Source organism: Blennius ocellaris (genome assembly GCF_963422515.1).
Source record: "Blennius ocellaris genome assembly, chromosome: 4".
Classification (NCBI taxonomy): domain Eukaryota; kingdom Metazoa; phylum Chordata; class Actinopteri; order Blenniiformes; family Blenniidae; genus Blennius; species Blennius ocellaris.
Genome location: NC_137653.1, coordinates 3,990,045 through 4,004,856, shown reverse-complemented (window position 1 = coordinate 4,004,856; position 14,812 = coordinate 3,990,045). Strand labels below are relative to the sequence as shown.

The window sequence follows — 14,812 nt, the reverse complement described above, 5'->3', positions numbered from 1 at the left end:
GCTTTGCAATGTTTTGTTTTCTTCCTTTTTATGGTAGTAAAATTCAGTTTATCCTGTCAACGTTTCATGAAAAAAATAAATAAAATAAATAAGCTCGCTTTTAAGTTGTTGTGTAATCAGAGATTGCACACAGGAAAAATAACTTTTTCTTGCTGTCAAAAATGTTCCGGTTGCCTTGTTTGATGTTGCGTATAAATGCATTCGCATGAGTGTGTGTGTGTTTGCTGAATATACAACAGAGCAAAGTTCACATGAAATCCCTCGTTCCACATTTTAGTAATTAGTCTGAATAGATATGACAGAAGCTTATTCTTGCAACCACTGACGCGGTACGGCCAGCACAGAGGTCAATGACACAGATCAAATATGGAGTCACCAACTAAACTAACACACATATATATATATACACACACACGTACAGATAGAGAGATATGGTTCATGGGAGGTACCTGTATATTGAATTATTTGCCCGTACATGGAAACTCCAGTCCTCGCCCACCATACATCCTCATGCCGCCCTGTTTGTGTCTTCAGCCAACTGGGGAGCTGCTTCCAGTTCACTATGGAACAAACAAAATCACTATGCAAGAGAGGTTGCCATTGCACCATGCATGTTTTTGGACTGTGAGGATCAGAAGCACCCGGATTAAACCCACAGATGCACAGGCCCCTAGTCTAGAGTCGAACCGGGGATATTCCCACCGTGATTTGACAGCGCTACACACTTTTACCCTCATACTGTGGCGATAATTTAAGGAAACGGTAGTGGAAAATCACGATATGTATATTACTCATGCTGCCATCAAAGGCCCCGTTTATGCGACAATGAATATGAGTGCATCCGCAAAACTTTCTTCACTTTTTGGAGGTTTGTTTACACGGCACCAATGTGCAGATGACCTGTATCTGCTAAGTTTTTAGTGCCTCCCCTTCCATCCACTTGTAAACAAACATGACGGACCCGCAGTGGCATTAATCGCGGTCTGTATTCTAGTTTTATCGTCCATATCAGTAGTTTTATAGTTGACACTCACCCCGATGGCATCCGTCGCGTCCTCAGCCCATTCGGATGTCGGGTTCTCTACATTTTCTTCACGTTTATAGCATGTTGTTCTCTGCACACACGTCTGTGCCGTTTCATTACAAAATCAAGCAACAGTGCCCCCAGTGGCCAGGTAGACTAACTACTACCTCGTTGTCTGTCCGCTGCTGCAGTGTAAATAAACTTTTTTTTTTTTTTTTTTAACGGATTAGGTGTTGTCACGTGAAACGTTGCGTAAATGGGACCTAAAGTCAACAATCACACTTGGTAATTGTAAAATATTAACAGGCGTTTTATTCATGTACAGAGGCACAACAGGGGTGTGTGTTAGTTTGAAATTATGCTGACAACCCTGATGTGATTCAGAAACAAGTTTGTACAAAGAAGCCTGGCGTGTGTTTTCTCGAACAATCACGATGGAAGGCTTCACCTTCAGTCCATTTTGATTTGTCCAGGTCAGCCCTGTGACGACTCCTTCCATTCAAGCTCTTCACTGTTGAGACTTCAGAATACAAGATTAAAAACAATTATTTCCTAATAAAACAAAGTGGTTTCTCAGGATTCGGTTTTTACAACTGCACTAACCATATGGTGAGCCGATGTGTCAGAGTTTCGCTGTAAAAACATCTGAACCTGATAATCACTGTGGTTTCGATGCCAAGCCACAAGACACGGTTTACAATGTGCAGCTTTGTTACCATGCTGCCATGTCTCGTCAGACAGAGAGACTCCACACGCTGCCAGTCACTCTTAGATAATGACTGTTCACCTTTGGTTGCGTCGTCCCCGTGGCTTTGGGGAAGAACATGAGCTACTGTACCTGCTGGTTAGAAAACCAGCTGGATTTGTTGTACGAGCCTCGGTTATCCCTCGTAGGGTTACTGCCTTAAAGTAAGAGGCATGATTGTTATTGTATATTTGACAAAGTTGCTGGCTCCAGTCCTGCGTCTGCTGTTTGTCACCGGCTGCAGCTCTGCCGGCTCCCCGGTGTTCTCGTTACTGCTCTCGGAGGAGCTGGTGTGTCAGCACACCACGCAATCCCCGACATTCAGTGAACCACAGCCTGCCGGAGGACGGAGGCCACTTCCTTTATATTAGCAAAGGTCAGAGGGGAGGACTGAGCGTTGCAATTCCAGCAGAGCACAACTGGGAGACATTACGGCTGCATTCACACCAAGAATTGCAGAAAAAGCATCAGGGACGCGACTTTACCGCTATCCTGAGGACCAAATCCTAATTGCAAATATCCATCCCCTTTAGTTTTATCACTATTTTTCCGTAAGTTGGCAAACACAAGAAATATTAAATGAAGATTTGGTTCTGTAGTTTCACTGGGAAAAGGTCACAGTAGCTTAACAAATCAAACATGGCCTCTTACTACCACCTAGTGGTCAGAACCAGTACACACTACAGATGTCACATATAGGCATTAAAACACACAAATACAAAAGAATTCATTTTTATTTTTCACTTAAAATGTGCATGGTAGCAACTTTATTCCCATAGGAATGAAGACAAAACTGCTCAGAATAAACAAAATAAACAGTGACCAGAAAAACATAATTTTTTTTTACTAAAACACACACACACAAAAAAAAAGAATAACAGCCCGAGCACATTTCACAATTTCCATACAGACAATAAAAACAGAGATACTCAAAACAACAGAATAAATCAGTTTCTTATCAACAAAATTCATTTGAGGACATCAAATAATTATTTTTTGCCTGAATCAGTAAAAAAAAAAAAAAAAAAAAAAAAAAAAGAAGAAAATAAAAAGATGTCCGAGGCAGAGAAACGGTAAAACAGTCAAAGGGGAGATTCCTCGTGCCACAGTGGGCAACCATGCCGTTAACATTTCACATATTGAAGTGCGGAAGTGTTCAGAAGAGTTCACTCAAGTTCCTTGAATCGTGCGAACATGGCCTTGCGCACTGCTTGTTTGTAGGTGGCGTGATCCCAAACGACGGGCTCCTTCTTCTTCCTCTGCTGAAGAGAAAATATAAAGAAAGATTTAGTGAAGCCGCACACACACACACACACCACGAGATAGACAAAGATATTAAAGTTCATACTTACAGGAGCGGGTTCAGCACCTAAACCAGGCCTCTCGCTGACTTTGCTTGTTTCCCTAAACAAAGAAAAAAGAAATATAACTCTCCACACATCTTCAGAACGTTTACATTTCCGTCACGGTGAGGTAAATGCCGTTAGCGCCTACCTGGAGCTTCCAGCCCAGGCGTTGTGATGCTGCGGCTGTTGGTGGTGGTGTTGTTGTTGTTTTCTTCGTTTCTGTTCTGGTGACTTGGTGGGTTCTCTGGCGCTCAGCTGCTGGGTGAAAAATGTCACCTTCAGTAACAATACAACATGGTACTCTCCCCTCCTCCTGCGCTCCATGTCCACTTACTTCTTTTTCTTGGTTCTCCAATGCCTCAAGTTCCTTTTTTGACCTCTTGATCTTGAGGTGGATCTCCATGTTTTGCTGATGAGATAGCAACAAAAGGTTTTAGAAGCCAAATCTGCAAAGTCTCTGTTAAGTGCAGCCGATAGAAAAAGGGAGGAGGGGGGGGGGCTGTACTTTGTGGAGGTCAGAAAGCTGCTGGTGACGGATCAGTGCATCCTTGTTGGGAAACTGCCTCCGACACAGCAGGCAGGCCATCTTCTTCCAGTCCGTCAGCTTGTCCTCTTTATCCTCGGAATGGCTGCTCTGACTGCTTCTCGAGGCGTCCTCCTTATCTTCCTCCACTTCGTCGTCACTCCCAGCAGCGTAGTCGGATGCCAGCAGACCCAGAGAGCCCATGGGACGCTGGGAAACGAGGCAGGCAAATGCTAGGTGAAGTTATCCAAGTGACAATCACTGCCCAGTCTTTTTTTTTTTTTTTTTAAATCCAAGATAAAAAAAAAAAAAAAAAAAAAAAAAAAAAGCAAGATTATCAATCTTTAGAAACAACAAGCCATGTGACTAAAAATGATTCCTACCTTTGATTTTTCGTCCTTCTTGGGTGGAGCAAGGGGCTTCTTAAAAAGGTCCTCGCCACCTGAAATCTATCAAAGCAAAACTTATAGCTGCGACACATCAATTGCCTAGAAGTGATCAAGTACATTGAAATCTGAATGCTGGTGGAAAAGTCTCCCCACCTTTCTCTCGAATATCGCGAAACCAGCATCAGCGGACTTGGACTGCCTCCTGTCGTCGTCAAACCCCATTTTCAGGACTGGAGATGGAGCGCGGACCGTATCTTTTTGGCGATTCTGGATCTTTGCCCACCGCTCCATATCCTTCATGATCTGCAAATGGCGAAAAGAAAAATTCAACACCATGTGCTCTCCCCGTATGTTCTGTCCTTCATCACTTGAGTTCTACCTTTACGGCAGCGAGACTTCTTGGCTTCTCGTCTTTGTCCTTTTTAGACTCGTCGTCTTCCCTTTTGTCGGAAGCGGCCCCGGGAGTCGGGACGGCCTCTGGAGTGGAGCTTTCAGCTGAAACAGGAGCCGGCGCCAGGGCCTCGCTCGCATTAGGTACGGATGGTTTCTTCATTTCGAGAGGAGCGTCTGCTGCCGGGTTTGAGAGAATGGCCTGGTCTTCTGCCGTCATGGCAACGGGCTGGACGTCTGTAGAAGTCCCTCCAGGGACCGGGATGTAAGTCTTTGACAAAGCATCCCAGTACAAGTACTCCTGGGTCTGAGCATTGTAAAAATACTAGGACGCAAAAAAAAGAGAAATGACATTAAAACATTACACAAAACAAGTATAAAAAAATATCTTTACGGTGGGTAAATTCACTCTTGATCAGTTTAAACATCTACTTGTCATTGGTCTTGGTTGGCTAATGGAACACTGTAACTGACAACTATTAAAAAAAAAAACAACAACTGCTCCAGACCAAGTTACACTACTCTGTAATAAAATCTAACTCAAAGTAGAAGTTGAAATATGTTGCATTCTTACCCTGGAGTTTGGGTCGTAGTACAGCGTCGTCTCTGGGTCGTAGTAGAAACCCGACGTGGCGTCAAACAAATAACTGGAAATGTCAGGAGTCTCCGGACCTGGGAGAAGTGTGAAAAAAATGCAAATGAGACACACGAAATGGACAGAAGAAAAACAAAACAGTAGCCGCAGCACTGTGAACAGAAGCATAGCTCTTAAATCATGCAGATTTCATAAATATAACTTGTTTTTCTTACCATACATAAAGGCCTGTGCTCCATCTGGAGCAGCCGTCATCCCAGATGAATCTGTGGGCACATGAGAGCCACCAGCTTGGTATAACGGATCCACAGGTGGAGCGTCCGCATAGCCAAGTCCCTGTGAGCAGTGAAATAAGTCGTTCACTATCCAGAAATCACACAAAATATCGTAAACGTGTTTTTAATGTTTGCTCCGAGGTCTACCTGGTTAATGCTAGGGTCTGATGGAAAACCTGGATTAGGGCAGCCGGGAATCGGATCTCCTGGCAAGAAAAAGTGAATCCAAGTGAGAAATGTCTTTCTTTTTCTGGCTCAAGTTGCCTGAAGTGTTGTCAAAAGAGTGAAAATGCACCCGAGGAAGAATCACCTTGCATTGCAGGAGGTGCACCAACAGGAGGCGGTAGAGGCAGCATGAACGGCTGTAGAGGAGGTGGAAGTGCTGGCGGCGGCTGTGATACCGCGACAAAAACAAGGCATGTGTTAAAAAAACGTACTTCTCGTCAACATTTGAACAGATCACAGCCTTGCAGCAGGAAAACTTCTCATGTGGACCAGAAACTCTTTAAAGAGTTTTGATCAGGCTAACCAGAGGAAAGGCCGCCACGTACCCCCAGCATGTTGGCCTCAGGTGGATATCCAAGGATAGACGTGTTCGATTTATCAAAATCTCTCCTGAAACTGAAAGAGGAACAAAAAAAACAGCAAATTACATTAAAGTTGTGTCTAGATAGCTGCACCATTTCAGGGGGGAAAAAAAACCAAGAGCATTAGGACTTACTTCTGATTCTTGAGGGGTTTCGCCACCTCAGCATAAACTCTGACTCCATCAACATACAAGGGCCGTGGCTTAGTGAGGAGCTCAACCAGACGTGTAACTTGCTGTAAAAGAACACGCGATGGTTTGAGCTGGACGTCATACAGAGAAGTGATTTCCCAAAGTCTCCAAGTATGTGTTATTTCTTTCTCTTAAAGAATGTGAGTAAGAGTTCCAGGCTACCTCATGGGAATCCATGTCAACAAAGCAAAAGCACTTTGTTCCCGGCGGCTTGCCCTTCACAAGACGGACGTTTCTCTCATCCAGGTAAGCAAAGGGATCCAGTGCTTTCAGGATCGTTTCTACTGTGGTATTGGGCTTCACATTCTTTATAATCATGGCTATAAAGGGAAAGAAAAAGCACAATTAGTTAGGGGGGAAAAAAAAGAGAGGATCTCGCATCACAATCCTTCCAAGCTACGGAGATCTTCGTACTTTTGCTGTCTCTGAACACGGACTCAGGCTGCTGTGAACCGGGGTGTGGAGGGTTGTGTTGGCCCCAGGGCTCTCCTTGCTGATCTGGGTCCTGCTGTTGGAGCTGCTGGTCCACCTGCTGCTGCCAGGCCTCTGGAGTCAGGTCAGAGCTGCGCTGCCACTGAGCGTGGGCCAACGGCTCCATGGGAGGATTTGCTTTGGACCCATTCAGGTTCGTGTTCAACTCTTCTGGAGGACCTGCAGGTCTGGCTAACTGGGGTTGAGGGGCTTTGTGATCCGATTCCTGATCCCAAACACACAAAGGAAAAAAACAATATATTTGATTCACTTGCGAGGTAAATACTCCTGTACTCTGCACGATTCCTAATCTTGAGATCGTGGGTTGGTTTCCCTGGTTTCACTCACAGGAACACCTCTTTCACACTCTTCTGGCTGGATATACTTCATGGATGTTGTTCTACTGCCAACCTTCAGGGATCCCTACAAGAAGAACAGAAAAAGGCCATTCAGTATCAAACTACACTGTTCAGATAGAGCTAAAATAATAAACACACCCAACATGCACTGTGGCAGGTTTAACCTTTCTCTTCAATACTGAGGATAAACTAGGCCGGTACATTTGTGGAACGCCAAGATCCATCACTACGACGCGCAGTTTCACTGAGGCTACGTTAGTTTCAGAGAAACTATTGATTAGAGTGGATCATTTTCACTCTGGATCAGAAGATCTGATAACGAAGCCATGATAAGGAGATGGCAAAAATACTTTTGTTTTGCAAAATCCAAAAACTAACATGCTCAACATGTGTCTTTGTCTATTCAAAATCTGTTTTGCAATTCACTGTCGGAGTGAGACAAAAACGCTAAAAACAGGCCACATTTGCCTGATAAATTCTCATAAAAAACATTTGCTTAATTTCTTTTCCGTTTATACATTTAAGATTTTTTACTTTCGGAGAGTTTCTGACCCTCAAGATAGGACTTTCACAGCGTAATGTTCAAAGGGAAAAAAGAAACGTTGTCGTTCCGAAGCCGACCACCCTCTCAGCAGGTAAAACGTGCAAACCAAACAACGTCCCTGTGAATCCGATTCCAACACTTGGAACGCATTTGCAGAGGCGATGTGAAATCTTTCCGGAGGAAGGTAAGAGAACATCTGAATGCAGTTGGGAAACTGGTACAACTGTGTATAATTCAAATTCAGACTGAACGCCATGCTTATAAGCGAAAGAGTATCATTGCAAGATGAGTTAATAGACCGGTATTCAACTAAAAGACACGTAAAAACAACCTCGAGCCACCTTTTACCTCTTGGGACACGTTCCAAGTGTGTTTTCAAATCTCTGATAATAAAATAAGTGAACCAAACTTGATCATCTAGCGAGAATATAGTGGAACAGAATCTATTAAAGGAAAACAGCGAGGAGGAAAAAAAGGAGACCCGCTACACATGACAAGCGTCGCACAGACTAGCTGGTGATTCACCTTCACCTTTAGATTTGATCAAAACAATCGTTATAATGAAAAGGCGCTCAGTGATTCGAGATGTAAAATTCACCAATAAATTGCACCACCAAAGGCTGAAATCAAAACAAAATCCAGACGAATTCAAGAAAATATGCACTCTTTGGCAAAAGTAAAGACATGAACGGGCAAAAAAATTTTTTTTTTTTTGGTCAAATGAAAATGTTGCAGAGACGCAACAAGAAAAGGGAATGTGGAGCTTGCTCACGGGCAAGAACAACCACTGATGGGTAAAGGAACAGAGGGTTCGAGGTTTGACTAGCTGGAAGTGCAATGAGAAATCAGGGGATGAACAAAACTCCCAAAGACAAAGGAGGACCAGCACCACACCCGGGTCCTTCATGTGGTGAAGGAAATAGAATCACTGACGTCATGAGCTGAAGTTGTACTCGTTCGCGAGGATCTCCTGGGAACCAAGAGTTCCTGTTCCATATTTTCAGACAATAAATGGAGTAGCTCTTAACACACTAAAAAGCAGCTATGGCGTAAAAGAAGCCAGGGATCACCAAAAATCAAACGACTTCATCCGCTTCGACCAAGATATGCTCCACAAATAATCATGGAAATTCAAACAATAGTTCAGATATTGTTCCAGAATATTTGAACAAGTAACCACAGAACCAGACTGTAGGCATTGTTTTAAAGTCCAGGACGCCATAGAAATACATGTGTTGCTAAGCAAGTTATATAAAAACATCAAAGCTCTTGCATTAGAATGGCTAAATAATCTTCAAGCTGCTTCTAATCGTTCACACTCGTTCAATATAACATCTCTGCCGTTTCGCTCTGTGCGAAGTTTAAAAGAAACAACAACAAAAAAACATTACTGAGAAAAACCATGGAAGGGTTTAGCAAAATACATTCTAATCCCACAAAACTCCAATCTTGCAAATGCAAAGTCACCCAGCAAACTGCATCACGTCACGGCTCCTAAAAGTTCTGCCTGTTTGGAAAACTTAGTATCTGGCATCTGACAAGCCCTTCAGACACCAAATGAAAACTTCTCATGTCCCTGGCATGTGAAACAGAACCCATCCCGAACCAAAACACGTTGCATTTTCTTTTCAACAAAAGGAAGAAGAAGAAGAAAAAAAAACTTTAAAGAGAGTGGTTTAAATCTTCAGCCGCAGTTTAGAAAGATTTTTTTTTTTTTAAATACAAACTTCTCCACGGGCAGTTCGTTGCAATAAAATTGAGAAGTACCCACATAACAGCAGCACCCCCCCACCCAGCCAAAACCCCCACCCCCCCCCGGCCAAAACCCTCTTAATTGTCAAACACATTCTACACCTTCTGACTGATTTTTCCTTAAAACTACGTTTAATTTATTTCAGTTTAAAGAAAAATAAACCTGAGATAGTAAACCATAGGAGGTCTGACTACAGTTTGTAGTTGATATTTTTCTAGGATTAAGTATGAGCTAAATACCTGAGGCACAAAAATGACTGATATACCCATTAAAAAGAAGAAAAAATAAATAAATATATATGACTGTTACAAAAACAAAATAAACAGCTAAGAAACCCATTATCTGTCATCATCCCCTTGACCATCTTGAGTTGTCCAAACATTTCTCTCCCACCCATCTATTTAAAAGTCCCCCCCCTCCCTCCACCCCTCAAAATCCTCATGGGAGTGACGGCCTCCGTAGAGTGACGAGGATGGGCCACCTTGTTGGACTCCATGAAGTGGACTGCATCCTCGAGGTTTAAAAACTCCACATAGGCCATATCGTAGCTGTAACCTGGGGACAGCATTTGAAATACAGATGGGTTTTTGTTAGTCAACGTCAGAAATGACAGTCACCCAGTGAAAAACAGAAGAAAAGCATTCGTGAATACATCGAGATCAATGCGAGCGAATATTTTACACACAAACCTTTTTTTTTTTTTTTTCCCCCGGACAAACTTTTTTTGTTTGTACTCGGTTTTTCCGAGTCAGGCTTCTGAAACATCTTATATCAGACTTTGCCATGAGAGGCATTGGAAAAGCCAAGCCTTATCAGACAGATGCTCCAGACAGCTGGTAGTTGAAAGTGTGCAATGATGGCACCAACGGACAGAAAGACATATTTTGATATGCATCACATTAGCAAAGTACCTCTTTTCTGCGATTCTGCTTTGAGGTATTTAGGCAAAATGATGGCCCCTGATAGGCTTGGCATCACGTGGGTATAGCAACCCGCTGAGGAAACGTTTCACTTTAATGCAGATGTTTGGATCAGCAGGATGAACAGAGCACTAGCGAGGCGGTTTCCACTTCCAAGTTTGCTGACTTCTTTGTACAGAGTACATTGAGAAAGTGTCCCTGAGGGGCACGTTCAGCGAGTCACCTGTGAGAGATCTCCAGTGACTGACACTGAATATCGCTCTCCAAAACACTGCCGATATAAAACCCTAGGCGAAAACCTTGAGGCCCACATCCGCAGATATGGGAGCAGACGGCAGACGTGAAACCCCCGCTTTCGTGTTTACTGAGCGAGTCCACACACGACCACCAACGACAAAAGCAACCAAGAACATAAAAGAACAAATGCGGAGGTTCGGATGTCGGGGAAAAAAGCGAAATATCGGGAGGGGGACAGGTTAGCGGTCAACTGCCCCGAATCATCCCACAAAGGAACTTTATTCTCACCTGGCACGACGTTTTTGATCTTCATCCCCTGCATTGGCACACCCTCACGGACCGCAAAGGCACCAAGAATCTGCAAAAAAGTGTGTGTAGAAGTCAAGAACGAGCTTTGTGCAACGTTTACTGACATAAGCCAGCGTGTGTGCATCTTATTTAATAAACTGCGTATCTGTTTAATTACCTGCTCCATTGTAGCAGTCTTTGGAATACCAGTTATGGATATGATATTGGAAACTTTGTCCTCCACTGACGCACTCCTGTAATCCTGATCCTTTTAGACAAGGGTCATTTAATGTTTAGAGATGCAAATCCATTCTTCACACAATTACTACTGACAACATGCACACATACCTGCGAAACAGCATCGCCAAATTTCGGAGGTGGAACCGACTTCGGCTCTTTGAGGATTTTCTCTGGAGCTGGAAGCTCTTCGGGTTTGTATTCAAACACCCTCCCAGACGCGGTCCTGTAGTCGATGTCCCTGTAGTCCTGATCTCGTGGCTGCACAGCGCTAGGGTTTGGAAAGTCCCGCTCTGCCCCCAGCTTCCCCCTGGCAGGACCCTCATTGTGTGGGATATCTTTCAATCCTTTGAAGCAGTCATTTGGCTCCGGATGCTCTAGTAAAGCTTGAGTCTTCTCTTGGTGGTAAGGAGGCCTTTCATTTCGATTTGATTTGTTTTGGACGTGCTTTGGATCCCTCTCTCCAAGCCAGCGCTTACCGTCATTCTCTCTATCCAGAGGACAAGGCAGGGGACTAACCTCTGGGAGTGGATGGTCTGGTGGAACTTTGCCAATTGGTGGTAGACCCATGGGTGGAAACTGATCAGCACAGGGATAGCCAACATCCTTCCCTTGGAATTCAGAAGCTGGTTTGTCTCTTTCCTGGAACGGTGGTGGTTCCCGAACATTCACATCTCTTCCAAAGTCAACAGGGAAGTTGGGCTCCGGTACATTTCCCATACCTTTACCCACGTTATAGAAAGGAGTCTTGTCCTTTCGACGGTTCTTCCATTCTTCTGCAAGAGTCATCTCCTCACCACTTCGGTAGTCCATAAGGGGACTGCCACTTGATTCCGTATACTCTCTGTTACTGAACGGATCTCCTGCACCCATGAACTCCGGCCTATGAGGGCCAGCGTCTGGTGGCATGTCCGCTCTCGCCCTGTCCATTGGAGGGCCATCACTGTTACCAAACCTTAAAGGAGATCGATCTCTACCTCGAAATTCAGTCGGCGGTCCGGGACGATTCCTGAAATCCATGTCAGAATCAAATCCCCCTCTTGGATTAAAAGGTGGGCCACCCCTTCTGTCCATGTCCATCATTCTCCTTTCACGTGGAGGCATGTCCATGTCAAAGCAATCATTGTCACCCATACCCATTGGTGGCCTGTCATGCATGTCCCTGAATCCATCGCCTCGCTCCATAGGAAACCCCCTTCGTCCTTCAACGTTGGCGTTGTTAAATCGTGGCATGTCGCCACGAAATGACTCCCTGTCACCGGTGTCCATAAACCTGTTGTTTGGTTCTCGCGGAGGAGGGCCCCTCCCTCCCATGTCTGGGTTCCTGCCTGGACCACGAAAACCAGGCGAATTCAGTTTGTCTCTGATGGAACCGTCAAAATGTCTTCTGAGATTAAAGTCTGGTTCCTCTCCAGGTCTGAAGAACTCTCTGTTTGGTTCTCTTCCTCGCATATCCCGTGGATCCATGTCACGCCCCCTCATGGGCGGTCCATCCATTCTCCTCATGTCCATGGGTGGCCCATCTTGTGGCCGTGGGCCCATGTGACCCATCGGGCCCATATTCATCCCATCTCGGCCTCTGTAATCTGGCATAGGACGATCTCTGCCCCCAAACATTTCTCCACGGTGATCACCGCTGTGACACATACAAACACAGAACAACGCATTGTTCAAAATGACACAGCAAGACAATGTTTGGCAAAATAACTACTCAGTCATTTTAAAAGAAAATCACACCACACTTTTGTCCAGAGCACATAAGCAATACCATCACTACAGTAATGTAACAGAATTGTGAAAAAATGCTTAAAATCAAAAGATATAGATGATTTACTACAGCTGCTACAATTAAACGGTGTACTAAATCTGGATGCAGAATTGCAGTGAAAACATAGAGACAAAACAACTTTATGATCAGATTATATTCAAGAGCAGGCAGCAACAATCATGGGTACTAAAGCTGCAGAAGTCTGTCGAGTGAGATTAAAATGACATCAATAAAAACAGTCTAATCCTATAAGGTCTCAATTAGTCAACCTGCAAAAGAAAATATTTGTGTAAGACCTAAACCGTGTTTCTGTAAAAGCATAAAAACAACATAACTTGTAAGAGATTTTATTTATCAATTTATGAGCTGAAAATTTTTTTTTTTTTTCTTATAATGCTTTACTTAAAACTGAGCAAAATTATAAAAATTCGTATTTACCGAAAAGGTGGTCCTCCCCGCGGTCCTTTCCCGGGGCCAGGTCCATCCCACATGCTTGCAAGTCACTATTTTATCTGAAACAAAATAAATATATTTGCATCATTACACAAGAAGCATGTTGGTCACAGGCATGCAAGACTGCTTTCAGACCTGCAGAGATGCTTCACAATCACTGAAGGTGGCTGAAGGTTTTATTTTCATTTGTCATAACCAGGTTACTGCTGGTATTAATGAAGTGTATTATTATATTGTTATAACATGAACAGATGATGAACAGATATTGTAACCTGCATGTAAACAGGCTCATTGATGCCCAGTATCCCATCTGATGTAATAATTCTATTTATAAAATAGAATGTCAGTAATTAGTTTAGTATGTAGTTTGTGAGGGCTAACTTAGTTTAAGAACTCATTCTGGGCACATGCGTGCAATATTTTAACTTTCAGATTTTCGATCAAGCCGTATTCATTCACCGCACATCACAAGTCCTTTTATAATAAAGTTAATAAAAAAAAACAAGTCAAAGAGTAAGAGCCATCTGTTAGGAGAGGTCTGATTTCTAAAAGAGAGAAAAGAACCAGGACAGAAAATAACAAACAGCAGACAAGAGGAATACATAATTGGAAATACTTGAGATTCATTGTAAAGCACTTTTGGGGAGATTTAGCAGTTATATGCGCAAAGATCCATTGATTGCGCTGCACATTTGATCAATACTAATTAGCATGCAGTGTTCGCAATATATCGATGGTTCACATCCTGTTAACTTTACATACATGGGATGTCCGAAGTTGGTATGTTGAAACGGAAAGCTTGGAAACACTTTTCAAAACGTCACCCATGCTGTGTGGACATTGGAGTTGTGTTGGAAATTAACCTCGCAAATGATGTAAATGTAGTCTTAGAGATCAACATGCTTCACATCTCCCAGCAAAAGATGTCAGTGCGAGTTGATGAGGTATCATAGTATTTACAACTATTCAGACCCTGACCTTTGATCAAGAATAATCGTAAAACTACTGAGATCATAGTGTCAATGTGTAGATCAGTGCTACACTTAAATGTTTGTTTATTCACAATATATTCAGTTCACTAAGGCAAAGCTATATTATACCAATCATATAGTGTGTGGAGCGGCATCCTAGCACCAATTAAATAGCCATTATTTGTGCAAAGTAATCGGGAGATAGCGGCCATCATCATATGTTGGCCGGGCTTCGGGTGTTTTGATACTTTATACAATCGATTAATGTCAATTTTTAAATCTAAAACGCATGAATGAGAGCAGGACAGGCTCACAGCAGTGGCCCGCTCATTAACACCACCAGCAGGCCTTTCACGTCTGCGCCACAGAACACATACGGAGAAAGATGAGATGTGAATGCAACGGGGAGGGGGGGAAAAAACAAATGAGAAATAACGTCGATTACAGCATATTAGGGATTGATCATTTCAAACTGGTCGTGACTGTGTGTGTGTGTGCGTGTGTATGTGACGCTATCGGGCTAACAGAAACAGGCTAAATCACGGTTAGCATGCGGCGGAGCTCGCTCTGTCACCGACTTCGTGTTTTTATAGACACGGCGTGCTATTCCGAGGAGGTACCTCAGTTTTAAGTCTCGTCGAAAATGTGAGCAGCTGTCGTCCAGATCGTCGATGACTCGGACGAAATGAAGAAAAGTGCAGACGAACCGTTTTCTTCTTTACTGCAGCACAGACGGACGGTCCGCC

General features: G+C 43.5%; 1 protein-coding gene across 4 annotated transcripts; it reads right to left on the bottom strand.

Annotated features, from left to right (window-relative positions):
- Positions 1-2,599: 2,599 nt before the first annotated feature.
- Positions 2,600-14,812, bottom strand: rbm6 (RNA binding motif protein 6). Of its 4 annotated transcripts, none has more exons than XM_080495725.1 (23): positions 14,687-14,812; positions 13,081-13,154; positions 10,986-12,510; positions 10,816-10,905; positions 10,638-10,707; positions 9,674-9,747; positions 6,885-6,959; positions 6,480-6,762; positions 6,228-6,385; positions 6,009-6,109; positions 5,839-5,908; positions 5,598-5,679; positions 5,435-5,493; positions 5,228-5,348; positions 4,992-5,089; positions 4,407-4,742; positions 4,181-4,330; positions 4,022-4,087; positions 3,621-3,848; positions 3,450-3,524; positions 3,264-3,373; positions 3,122-3,173; positions 2,600-3,031 (listed from the first exon to the last, which is right to left on the bottom strand). In XM_080495725.1, exons 2-23 carry the CDS (start codon positions 13,131-13,133, stop codon positions 2,936-2,938), a joined length of 3,972 nt encoding a protein of 1,323 aa, XP_080351851.1. In that variant the 5' UTR covers positions 13,134-13,154; positions 14,687-14,812; the 3' UTR covers positions 2,600-2,935. The 4 variants fall into 4 exon arrangements, with proteins under 4 accessions (XP_080351851.1, XP_080351853.1, XP_080351852.1 ...); XM_080495727.1 differs by having other exon boundaries at positions 2,600-3,028; XM_080495726.1 differs by having other exon boundaries at positions 3,264-3,370.